General features: G+C 34.3%; 1 protein-coding gene across 7 annotated transcripts in view; it reads left to right on the top strand.

The window, feature by feature from the left end:
- LOC127835371 (ATP-binding cassette sub-family C member 4-like) overlaps nt 1-13,041 on the top strand; it is a 105,869-nt gene that overhangs the window by 42,110 nt on the left and 50,718 nt on the right. The window contains exon 8 of one of the 7 annotated variants that reach the window (XM_052361765.1): nt 6,598-6,847. The exons of the other annotated variants lie outside the window; for them this stretch is intronic. Coding sequence (XP_052217725.1) covers nt 6,598-6,847 — 250 coding nt within the window. The remainder of the gene's footprint in view (nt 1-6,597; nt 6,848-13,041) is intronic. 7 annotated transcript variants of the gene reach the window in all.

The following is a 13,041-nucleotide window of genomic DNA, read 5'->3' as shown; positions in this document are numbered from 1 at the left end:
ATTTATTGTTTTTACAAATGAACATAGAAAAATGATAGAAATAATAAAAGTTTTGAAATTAACATGTTTTGTCGATATTGTTTGCACAAACTTATACCCTGATTTTCCAAACTTCTCCCTATTTTTAAAGCCTAGGGTAGTTTCCGCCTTGTTGTATGATATATCTAGTTACTTTCACAGATGTACAGTGACCCAAAATGGATGGGAAGAGTTTGTGATCATTTACGCAGTTGACATTCTGTTAACATCAACATTAAAGTGGTTTGGACTTCCAACATTTTTGAGTGGGACTTCCATAAGTAAAGGGCAGGAAGTCAGGACTTCCAAAATTTATTTCTTAGTGCAAGCCCTGTAGAGAGTATTTCTGTATGGGGTCATTTGTGATTACATTCCTTAACAACAATAACTGCTCATGGTAGTTTTAATAGACTTAAAAGAATGAGTGGTACTGAAAGAGAAAATCAACACAATTTATAAACTGATACCGAAAATGGAAACAATTTATAAACTGAAAGAAAAATAGACACTGTCATAAAATAGTTATTAAAAAAGCTAAACATCTCTAAAGACTCATAAAATAATGTTTACTTTAAAAAAATAGGAAATCTTTTTGTCTTATGATCTTAAATAAGATGGTCATTTATATAATCTGGCATACAGCTCAAAGACAACCATTTAAAAAGGTTTTTGTGCCATTAAAGCAATGTTTGCAATTTTCACAGCCCTTATTTTTCACAATTATCTGATGTTACTCGTTTAAAATGTGGTTTCCCTTGACATGCCCATCAACAAAGTTTTCAATTCTTTCTGCTTATTGAATCAACATTTATTTGTCTGTTTTCTATTGGTCTGGCTTCTTCCATACAGAGCTGGAGGTTGAAGGTTTCAATCTTCCATTGTGCTTGTTCTAAGATTGCTAATTATATATACCTAGCTGCTGGTTCAAAGGATACCACTTGTCTTACATTATTTCTACCTGAGACCAAGCATGAACTATAGCAATCTGACAGTGGGTTGTTCATCAATAAAAGTGTCCCATAAGTTGAGATTGTTTGGCCTTTAATTCCTATGCCCTGCATAGTAAAAATCCACAATTTTACTTGACTTTAAAAAAAGGGCCTCTTCGTTAAACTAACGAAGAATCTTTGTTTACACTCTAGAGACCACATTTATTATCCTATCTTGACGACATGTTTGTCCCAATGATATCTCAGCTAATTTCCAGATTTTGATACTCTAATATAATAGCCTATACTCAAAATGGGAAGTTATCTAAAAGCTTACTTTAAACGCCTTACTTATATTAACAAATAATCTTTGTTTACACTCTAGAGACCACATTTATTGCCCTATCCTGATGACACGTTTGTCCCAATGATATCTCAGCTAAGTTCCAGACATTGATACGTTAATACAATAGTTGCTAATTTTTTTGGTCCTTGATGATCATGACTAGTACATAAACAATGCCATATATGATTCAGTTGACCAATAATAGGTTTTCAATTATTTCAGAGGAGAGGAATAGCTTGCTAATTTTCTTGATTGCTAAAAAACTCATATTTTTTATACAGAGGTAGATAATTGTTATTAACCAAAGGCTGAGTTGCACAATGATGGGATTATATTTTATTGGTAAATATAAACCTATTCGGGTATTCCCTATCAATTTGCCTTAGACCCTTGGATAATAACCTTGGACAGAGCTAGATATTTCCACTTTCTAATTATTATGTTTGTTAACGAGCTACAGTATGTCAAGTAAAAATCTTTCAGGAAATATAAAAAAAGAGACAATCAGTTTTATATTACAATTTAGTAGGTGCTTTATAATATTTATAAATTATTATATTTAAATTATTACATCAGCCTAGATTGGTCAAGTGGTTTAAGCACCAGTCTTTTTAAAAAGTATCAACTGTTTGATTTGGTTACAAATATTTGCTATATTTGTATGAAATACAGTTGAACTTCTTTCATCTCCAAGTTACATAATCAGGAATTTGAAAGCTACTTTGACATATCTGAACTTAGACTTTTCCTCTCTTGAGGGTTGTGAATTTGGCCTAGTTAAATATCATTATTTTCAATGCTTACAAGGCACCATTTTAACAAAGACACATTTGTTTTGAACTGCTATGTTTGAAAATTATGCAGTAATAGAAATATTTAATCATGTCTTGAGTTAAGCATATGTCATTGAAAAGGGATTAAACTGGGCTAGAGAGTATTTCGGTATTGGTACATTTGTGTATACATTCCTTAACAACAATAACTGCTCTTGATAGTTTAGTAGACTTAAAAGAATGAGTGGTACTGAAAGAGAAAATTGACACAATTAGTAAACTGATAGCGAAAATGGGCACAATTTATAAACACTGATAGCGAAAATGGGCACAATTTATAAACTAAAAGAGAATATAGACCCAATCATAAAATAGTTATTAAAAAAGTTAAACATCTCTAAAAACTCATAAAACGTTTTACTTTTAAGAATTTTTTTTTCTTGTATATGGTCAGTTATATAATCTGGCATACGGTTTGAAGACAGAAATTCAGAAAGGTTTGTGACCCATTAAAGCAATGTTTGCCATTTTCACAGCCCTTATTTTTCACAATTATCTGAGGGGTTTTAATACTCTTTTAAAATGTTGTTTCCCTTGACATGCCCATCAACAAAGTTTTCAATTCTGTCTGCTTATTGAATCAACATTTCTATCTCTATGGCCTATTGGTCTTGCTTCTTCCATACTGAGCTGGAGGTTGAAGGTTTCAGCTAGTCTTCCACTGTGCTTGTTCTAATATGGCTAATTATATATACCTAGCTGCTAGTTCAAAGGATACCACTTCTCTTACATTATTTCTGCGAGAGACCAGGCATGAATAATAGCAATCTGACAGAGGGATGTTCATCAATAAAAGTGTCCCATAAGTTGAGATTATTTGGCCTTTAATTCCTATGCCTTGCTTAGAAAAATCAACAATTTTACTTGACTTTAAAAAAAAGGGCCTTTGTTAAATTAACAGAGAATCTTTGCGTACACTCTAGAGACCACATTTATTGTCCTATCTTGATGACATGTTTGTCCCAATGATATCTCAGCTAAGTTCCAGACTTTAATACTCTAATAGAATTGCCTATAATCAACATGGGAAGTTTTCTAAAAGCTTACTTTAAACGCTTTACATTTCTGTATTGAAGCATCAAAGATGACTGTTTTGAGATAGTTTTCCTCTTAGTCTCAGTGTGCTATTGTTTTCCTTTCAGCGATGAAATACAGAAAGTCTGGCAAAAACAGATTCTTTCGGCTTTCATTGCCTGTGCATGGGACATGGGACCAAAAGGAATCTATTTCGTTGTCATAATGGCAGCCAGCCAGCTCGGCGTAGCTTTGCTTGCAGGTCGTCTGTTTGTTTGCCTTCCACTAATGTTTGTCATGGCTCAGAATATGCTCGGAGTTATTAACATGGCTGTGAATGGCTTTAGCGATCTCAAGGTCGTTCTGCGAAGGTCATGTGTAAGTGGACACTGTTGCTATGGTAACAAGTGATATAGCTGTTGTTCTTGAGGTGGCACACAACTAACTATTGTTTGTCTCTTTTCATCTTGTACTTTCCTTGTTTTCTCATAACTGCTGACATGTCAATTTTTGTATTCTTGTTTACATTTTTTTATGCCCACGGTAGGGTGGCATATAGCATTTGACCCGTTCGTCGGAAAACTTTAACATTGGCCATAACTTTAGGAATATTGAAGATTGCAACTTGATATTTGGCATGCATGTTTATCTCATGGAGCTGCACATTTTGAGTGGTGAAAGGTCAAGGTCATCCTTCAAGGTCAAAGGTAAAAAAAACAAATCCAAGGGAAGTAACAATCTTTAAAGGGAGATAATATCTATTTATCATTTTGCAGGTACAGATCATTTTTACAAGGGAATTAATATTTTTTAAAGGGATATAATAAAAAAATATAAATAAATAAAAGCGGCGCAGTAGGGGGCATTGTGTTTCTGACAGACACATCTCTTGTTTCTTAAAAAATTCATACTTGCTAGTTTTCTTTGTCCAATATGATCATTAATTAGTCCATAAACAATGTCAATAAGGATTCAGTTGACCAATAAGGGGTTTACAATTATTTCAGAGGTATATAATAGCTTGCTAATTTTCCAGATTGCTAAAAATCTAAAAAAATATATACAAAGGTAGATAATTGTTAACCAAAGGCTGAGTTGCACAATGATGGGACAATATTTAAGTGGCAAATATAAACCTATTCCCTATCAATTTGCCTCAGACCCTTGGACCATTACCTTGGACAGAGATAATTATTTCCACTATTTAATTGTTATATTTGTTAACAAGCTACAGTATGTCAAGTCAAATTATTTGAGGAAGTATAAGAAAACAAGAGACAATCAGTTGTATATAACAATTTAGTAGGTGCTTTATAATTTAAAAGCAAATCAGATTAACAAAAGAAATGCATGTGTTAATGTTGTGCATGGCATTGCTATTATTTGGTGTTTGTTGCAGGGATTTGTTTTGCTTATTTTATTTCAAATTGCATTTTTTGTCCTTAATCCAGTCCCTTATTTCGCAATAGATGGTTTGACTTTCAGATGTTTGGAAAAAGTGTAGACAGAAAAAGGTTGAAGTTGTAATATCAATTGAAATGATATTGTTATGTTGAATATTTTTTCTTATATCAATGTTTTATAAACTATTATTGACAAGTTATAAAACCAATAACAAAATCAACCAACATGTTTTCCCCTATGTAAAGTAAATCAACGCTAAAATTGCCAATGTCACAGGTATGGGTAATATTTTTTAAATGGTTAAAAAAAAACTAGCTTGGCTTTCATGGCTTTATTTTACTGTAACAGAATGTATCAAAACTTTTTGAAAATGTGAAACATGTATACCATTCCATCTGTTTTTCACGTTTGTCTTATTTAAAATAAAGATTATTTTCCACCCTTGTCATCATAACAGGTAAACATATTAAAGAACAATACTCTTGTTTAAAAGACACATTAAGGGAATTTTGAAAATTAAAAATTAAACAATTGTGATTAACCCTTTCACACTCAGAAGCAAAGTGACAATTGCTATGTGCAAACAGCAAAAAACCAGAACAGCCCTGGAGTTACCCGCAGTCTGTTCAGGTTTTGTGCTGTTTATTGCTCATCAGTATCTAAGGTTTGGAAATAGGCCTTTAAAACTTGAATCTGGTAAGAAAGGTCTTTAATTAAATGTACCTTTCTAAGGGACTACAAATGCGTCAAAATATGTATCTAAATGGGAAAGGGTTAAACTAAGAAAATCCCATTTGATAAACTAATGGACATAGTGTGTAACAAATAAGCAAACAAATATAAACTTAAAAGGAACAGATAATCCAGTGTCTGGACTTGAGCCGACCGTATCCATATTAAAAGTTTGTGTCTTACACATTAACCCTTTTTCTTCTAATTGAAACAAATGTTAAAAAAGAGTTTCTTACAGAATGATAGATTTTAAGTTTGTTGTCAAAGTTCTTTTTGTATAAATGCATTATTAGTTGGTTCAGAAAAATATTATTTGTTATGTCCCCCACCACTATAGTGGGGGTCATATATTGTTTTTGCCCTGTCTGTTGGTTTGTTGCTTTGTTTGTGTGTTTGTGCAAACTTTAACATTTGACATAACTTTTGAAATATTGAAGATAGCAACAAGGTCAAAGGTTAAATATATGAGGACATAGTCTTTCACAAACACATCTCTTGTGAACAGATGCATTATAAGCTTTGCTTTTCTGTTTATCTCAAACAGCTGTCACAACGTTTAAAAAAATCAATGTCCATTGTAGGGGTGCTGTTTACATCTAAACATAAAGAACGTATGAGGTATTGTTTTGGGAATAAATCAATCTCATCGTAGGGTGGCTGTTTACACCTAAAGATAAAGAACGTATCAGGTATTGTTTCTGGAATAAATCAATCTCATTGTAGGGTTGCTGTTTACACCTAAAGATAAAGAACGTAATGTGATATTGATCAGGGAATAAATCAATCTCATGGTAGGTGTGTTTACACCTAAACATAATGAACGTTATGAGGTATTGTTTAAGGAATAAGTGGCCAGCCAAATGATGAATACTGTCAAATGTAATTATAGGAGTACTTTTCATGATTGATTACAGCAAGTTCAACACCTTATCTCATTTCACACAGTTTTAAATCTTTTAGAGCATTCTCCTTTTCATTCTCATTGAAATCAACTTCAGTCGAAGGTTTCCTTACTAGCCGCTGACTGGCTCTGATGTCAGCGAGTAAAGGGTCACTGGAGATGACCTTTCTGAAACCAATTCAAGTGTGTCTTACTTTCGTATTCACTTGGTAAGGATAAGAAAAACACGCTTTACTGTTAAGATCTTTTTTGATTGCAAAACCTGGTTAAAACCTGCAATTTTACTGAAAGATGAACTGATCTTGATCTTTTATGGGATTTGATCCTTAAACCAACCTGCAATTGAGGAATCATAAGGATTTGACTTAGAATGAAGTTCAGATTCCATCTAGAACCCCAAGCAAGTCTTTTTGCTTTCAGTGAAGAGATAAGATACATATGGAGGAAAAAGATACTCTCCGCAACCGTTGCAGTCTCGTGGGTCCTTGGACCAAGATTTGTGTACCTTGTTGTCATGACAACAGTTTCCCTGGTTGGAATTCATTTGCGTGCCAGGCAACTGTATATCTGTCTGCCGTTGTTGTTTCACATGGGGCAGATGATGATGGGCGTTCTATTTGTAACAAATCAAAATATTCAGGACGTGAAAGTAGTTTTTATTCGATTTTATGTAAGTGACCTTTCATTCAAAAAGCTGCCTGTTGCTTCCTGTGTATTCATTTATCTGTAATGATATTTTACCCAACACAATATGCAGAGTATTCTGCCTGTGTAATCATTAAATGCTATGTATCGTTGGCTAGTTAGTTGTGATTTTGCTTGAAGCCGTTTTTGGTTTACAAGTACATTTAAAGCCACATGTCCACAGAAGCAAAGTGAAAATGGCTATGTGCATACAGCATAAAACCAGAACAGTCTGCGTGTGATTCACAGTCTGTTCAGGTATTATGCTGTTTGCTGCTCATCAGTAATTTAAATCACTAATTAAGGGTTGGAAATGAAGCGGTAAACGGTTAAGAAACTATTTTTTCGACATATTTGTTTGTGGACTTTGGCTTTTATAATACATGGCTTTTATAATACTATATGCACTATGCTTGTTTCTTTGTTGCACTTACTCCTTTGATCATGTTCATACTTTACATGACATTGCATTATGAACTATCCTGACATCCCCATTAACTATGCTGATATATTAACTATGCTGACATCTGTATGAACTATGCTGACATCTCAATTAACTATGCTGACATCTCAATTAACTATGCTGACATGTGTATGAACTATGCTGACATCTCAATTAACTATGCTGACATCTCAATTAACTATGCTGTCATGTGTATGAACTATGCTGACATCTCAATTAACTATGCTGACATCTCAATTAACTATGCTGACATGTGTATGAACTATGCTGACATGTGTACAAACTATGCTGAAATATCTCCATACTCTTCATCATCCAAGTCTTTGATAACCACTAGATGCGTATTAATTTAACAAGGTCGTGAAGATGTGGAAACGGTGTCTGCCTAGCAATTAGTTGACAGGTTCCACTGAGGGAGTGTTCTTAAGATTTTGGAAAGATGTCAAGTACTGGTCCAACTCTGTTATGGAAATAAGGGATGTTTTAATAAGGCTCAGGCTTTTTATGAGGAAGAGTTAAAGAAAAAATAGGTTTTAATTGAATAGACAGATTACTATTTTCCAGCTGTCAACCAACAATAGACTTTCAGATACTTTTTTATTGCCAACATTTGGTCAGAATAATAAGGCTATTGGTGTTATCAAATGAGCGGTTTGTGTAAAATAAATACACATGTACCTCATAAGCAGAGAAATCAATTATTTTGAAGATTGCTGGGTCATTTTTATCATACATGCCATAATTTTTCAGACCAATTCCGGGACATTGAGTTAAATTGTCCGGGACTTTTGCAGATTTTCCGGGACATGTATAAAAATGTAGCGATATTTATAGACATATGCATTTTTGGTACGTTTTTTTATTTTGTTTCGCATCGTTAATTGCAAAAGTTTGAAAGCCTATCCGAAATACACTTGATCTATTAACGTAAAATTAAACATTACTACTTCCGTTACTAGATACAAGCCACGTGTTTTCAGTGTAAGCGTTCTAAACATAGATGGTGACGTCACTGCGTTCTTGTTATTAAGACAGGTGTTTGTATGCACCTGAAGATGGCTTATAGGCTTGTAAAGGATTTAAGTAAATTGCAAAAGGCTGGAATTGTAACTTAAAAATGTAGTTTATTATATATTATAGCTACAAATAATATTTATACATGGAGCAAGTGTTCAGTAGTAAATGAACTAATATTTTGTTATATCGAACATAGTTCCATAATGGACTAGCACTAACTGTATTCCTGGTTTGTGTTAAAACAAACATTCACTAATAAAAGTAAAATACAAATGATAATAGTATGCAAAAAACGAAAATGTGCAAAATCAGTAACAAAACAATAATAACATTAAAACATTAAATACATAATTAAGGGTCATGCATTAAAAACATACACAATACACAGAAATGTATTAAAACATTGAAATAGACTATCACAATAAACACAAATATATGAACACAATACTACCTTTCAAACTTAATTAAACATGTTTTTAGAAGTCCGAACCCTTAAATATTTATTTTAGAAAACATTTCACTTAACAGTGCAGGATGACTTGAACTTCTCTTTCCCTATTAACAGTGCTTGGTGACTTGAACTTACTTCTCTTTCCCTATTAACAGTGCTTGGTGACTTGAACTTACTTCTCTTTCCCTATTAACAGTGCTTGGTGACTTGAACTTACTTCTCTTTCCCTATTAACAGTGCTTGGTGACTTGAACTTACTTCTCTTTCCCTATTAACAGTGCTTGGTGACTTGAACTTACTTCTCTTTCCCTATTAACAGTGCTTGGTGACTTGAACTTACTTCTCTTTCCCTATTAACAGTGCTTGGTGACTTGAACTTACTTCTCTTTCCCTGTTAACAGTGCTTGGTGACTTGAACTTACTTCTCTTTCCCTATTTACAGTGCTGTGTTACTTGAACTTACTTCTCTTTCCCTATTAACAATGCTGGGTTACTTCAACTTACTTCTCTTTCCGATTAACAGTGCTGGGTTACTTCAGCTTACTTCTCTTTCCCTATTAACAGTGCTTGGTGACTTGAACTTCTCTTTCCCTATTTACAGTGCTGTGTTACTTGAACTTACTTCTCTTTCGCTATTAACAGTGCTGGGTCACTTCAACTTACTTCTCTTTCCCTATTAACAGTGCTGCATTACTTCAACTTCCTTCTCTTTCCCTATTTACAGTGCTGGGTTACTTCAACTTACTTCTCTTTTCCTATTAACAGTGCTTGGTGACTTGAACTTCTCTTTCCCTATTTACAGTGCTTGGTTACCTGAACTTACTTCCTTGTCCCTATTTACAGTGCTGGGTTACCTGAACTTACTTCTTTGTCCCTATATACAGTGCTGGGTTACCTGAACTTACTTCCTTGTCCCTATATATAGTGCTGGAGTACTTGAACTTACTTCCTTGTCCCTATATACAGTGCTGGGTTACTTGAATGTACTTTCCTTTCCCTGTTAACATTGCTCAAGGGTACTTGAACTTACTTCCCTTGCCATAATAACATTCCTGGGTAACTTGAACTTACTTCCCTTGTCATAATAACATTCCTGGGTAACTTGAACTTACTTCCCTTGCCATAATAGCATTCCTGGGTAACTTGAACTTACTTCCCTTGCCATAATAACATTCCTGGGTAACTTCAACTTACTCTCCTTTCCCTTTTTAAACTGATCAGTTACTTGATCTTCTTGACCTGTAAACAGAGATGGGGCTATTTGATTTTACTTCCCTTGCCCTATTTACAGTTATTAGTTACTTGAATGTAACATACACTGACTACTGAAATCAATTACATGCTTTAATTGCTGAGGTTTCCTTACTAGCATGCTGGCTTGATCTCAAGTCAATTGGCATGTAGTTACGTTGAGGTGACCATTCTGTATCCGTTTAAATTGTCCCCTTCAAAATACTTGCTTTTTTTTTCATTTCATATTGAAAAGAAATAAATGCCTTTGCTCGACAAAATGGAACATGCAATTCTACTGAAAGATCATCTCATCTGTTTGGGGATTGGGTTAGGGGATTGGGGGACATCCTTACACCATTGAAATTATTTTCATTCTGTATAAAGTATTAGTAAAAGGCACTTTCCCAATAAAGGAAAAATAACCAAATACCCCAAAAGACCTCTCTGAAAAATTCCAAAAGGAAAGAAAGTTGTGTCAATTCATTCCAAAAGCGCATTTTCTGCAAGTCAACAAACAACATTTGCACTTAAATACTGAACATTTCAGGAAAGTGTCATGTAAACAAATACTTTTTGTGCAATAATATTCCTAGCACTTAAAAAGACCCTTTTAATAATTCCCAATCTGAAGATTTCATGAAGCCAGTTTCCCATTTTTATTGGCCTTTGCATTCATATTTTCCGATGGGGCAAGCAAAATTGCTGCTTCAACAAACAGTTGAATCATTTTTAAGATTTTACCGTAAAAACACAGTCATAAGTCGAGATTTTTTACCTCAAAAATTTGATTAAAATTACGGTATCGACTTATGAGGTTGACCAAGAAAAAATTATGAAATTCCACGAAGATTGATTCCCGCGGCAATTGTTGTTGTTGTATAAAAAAAACTCGTTGATTTACGACACATGAAATGTCGTCTTTTAACTGATACTTACCAATTAAAGTGACCACAGTTTGCAACATTTCCATTGTTTTTATTTTCAAAATTTAATCCAAGGGTTTCATGTTAGCCGGTGTTTTTTATATCTGAACGCATAAACAAAAGATCAGGTCATTTTTAGATTTTGGAGAAAACCTGAGCTATTATCATAGCCAGCTTGTCCGCCGTCCGCTGTAGGCGTGGTGCTAAAACCTTAACATTGGCTCTAAAATCAAAGTGCTTCCACCTACAACTTTGAAACTTCATATTTAGATGCACCTTGATGAGTTCTACACGCCACACCCATTTTTGGGTCACTAGGTCAAAGGTCAAGGTCACTGTGACCTCTAATATCAATCTTTAACATAGGCTCTAAAATCAAAGTGCTTCCACCTACAGCTTTGAAACTTCATATGTAGTTGCACTTTGATGAGTTCTACATGCCACACCCATTTTTGGGTCACTAGGTCAAAGGTCAAGGTCACTGTGATCTCTAATATAAAACTTTAACAAAAACCTTAACATTGCCTCTAAAATCAAAGTGCTGCCATCTACAACTTTGAAACTTCATATGTAGATGCACCTTGATGTGTTCTACACGCCACACCCATTTTGGGTCACTAGGTCAATGGTCAAGGTCACTGTGACCCCTAAAAAAAAAAAAAAAAAGTTCTGACAAGCTTTCGCAGCCGAGCGTGGCACCTGTTATGCAGTGCTCTTGTTAAAGTCGAGCGATAATTGGCAACCTGTGTGAATTAACAGTTTGAGATCATCAAAGGAAAGCAGCTTCCTGTCAAGAAGCCATTAAGCATCACCCTTCTCACCGATAAAATAAGATTCCTTTAATTTGTGAAGTGACATGTTTAACTAATCGCAAGTTTGTTATTCATTGGTAATTGTCCAATTATGTTTGAGCACGTGCATAGCTCCGCCTTTTAAACTGTTATGTAGAACAAAAGTGGAGTTTAAGCGGTCTATTGGTTATGTCAATCATTGTAATAAAAACGTGTTTTACCGAGGAAGTAATCAATTGTTTTGATGGTCAGATTAAAAGTGCAAAGATTTGATAACAGTGATCACAGTGTGTCATCGGATTATAAGTTTGTGGATTATTACTAGCGTGGACAATTTAGTGCAAACTTTATAATAATAATTTATTAATTTGACTAACACATTTGATTTGTGAAAATGCCTGGAAAACGCAAATGCCATGCGTATGACAATGCGTTTAAAATACGCGTGATAGAATTTGCAGAGCAGTCAAATAATTATAGTGCTGCTGAACGCGAGTTTGGTGTTTTATTTGTCATTGTTGTGTAAATTACGATGTACATGTATATACGTCTTGGTTTCCTATGTTGTTGATTTAGTTTTTTTTGGTTCAGAATTATTTGCGTGTCTATATTTTTATCTATTATTTTCGATTTCCTAAATATACATGTATATCGTATTGATTATATTACACAAAGTACATAAGACATGTGTCTGCTATTTCTATGTCGCACAGGGCTATAATGACGTCATGGTCTATGTATAGAATAAAACTTGGACATATTCAAAATCTCCGATGTTCGTATCATCTTTTACCCCTCGACTTATGAGCGGGCAGACTTATGACGGGGTTTTTACAGTACATAGGACAAGATTGACTCAATCTAGACTCCCAAGAAGGTCTTTTTGCATTCAGTGAAGAGATAAGATACATATGGAGGAAAATGGTTCTTTCAGCAGCCATTGCATGCTCCTGGGTCTTCGGACCAAGATTTGTGTACCTCGTTGTCATGACAACAGTTTCTCTGGTTGGATTGCATTTGCGTTCTCGTCAACTGTACATTTGTCTGCTGCTGCTGTCTCGCACAGGGCAGATGATGATGGGCGTTCTTTTTTCGACGATTCAAAACATTCATGATGTGAAAGTAGCGCTTATTCGATTCTGTGTAAGTGGTTTGTTGTGTTGAATGCTTAAAAGCTTCTTTTCCACTGAACAATAATTCAATAATTTCCAAATTATTGTACAAATAAAAGATGGATTTTAATGAATTTGTTTTTTATTATACCCCCACAAACGAAGTTTAGGGGGGTATATAGGAGTGAGC

Source organism: Dreissena polymorpha, chromosome 6 (assembly GCF_020536995.1).
Source record: "Dreissena polymorpha isolate Duluth1 chromosome 6, UMN_Dpol_1.0, whole genome shotgun sequence".
Lineage (NCBI taxonomy): Eukaryota > Metazoa > Mollusca > Bivalvia > Myida > Dreissenidae > Dreissena > Dreissena polymorpha.
This window is presented reverse-complemented; position numbering and strand designations above follow the sequence as displayed.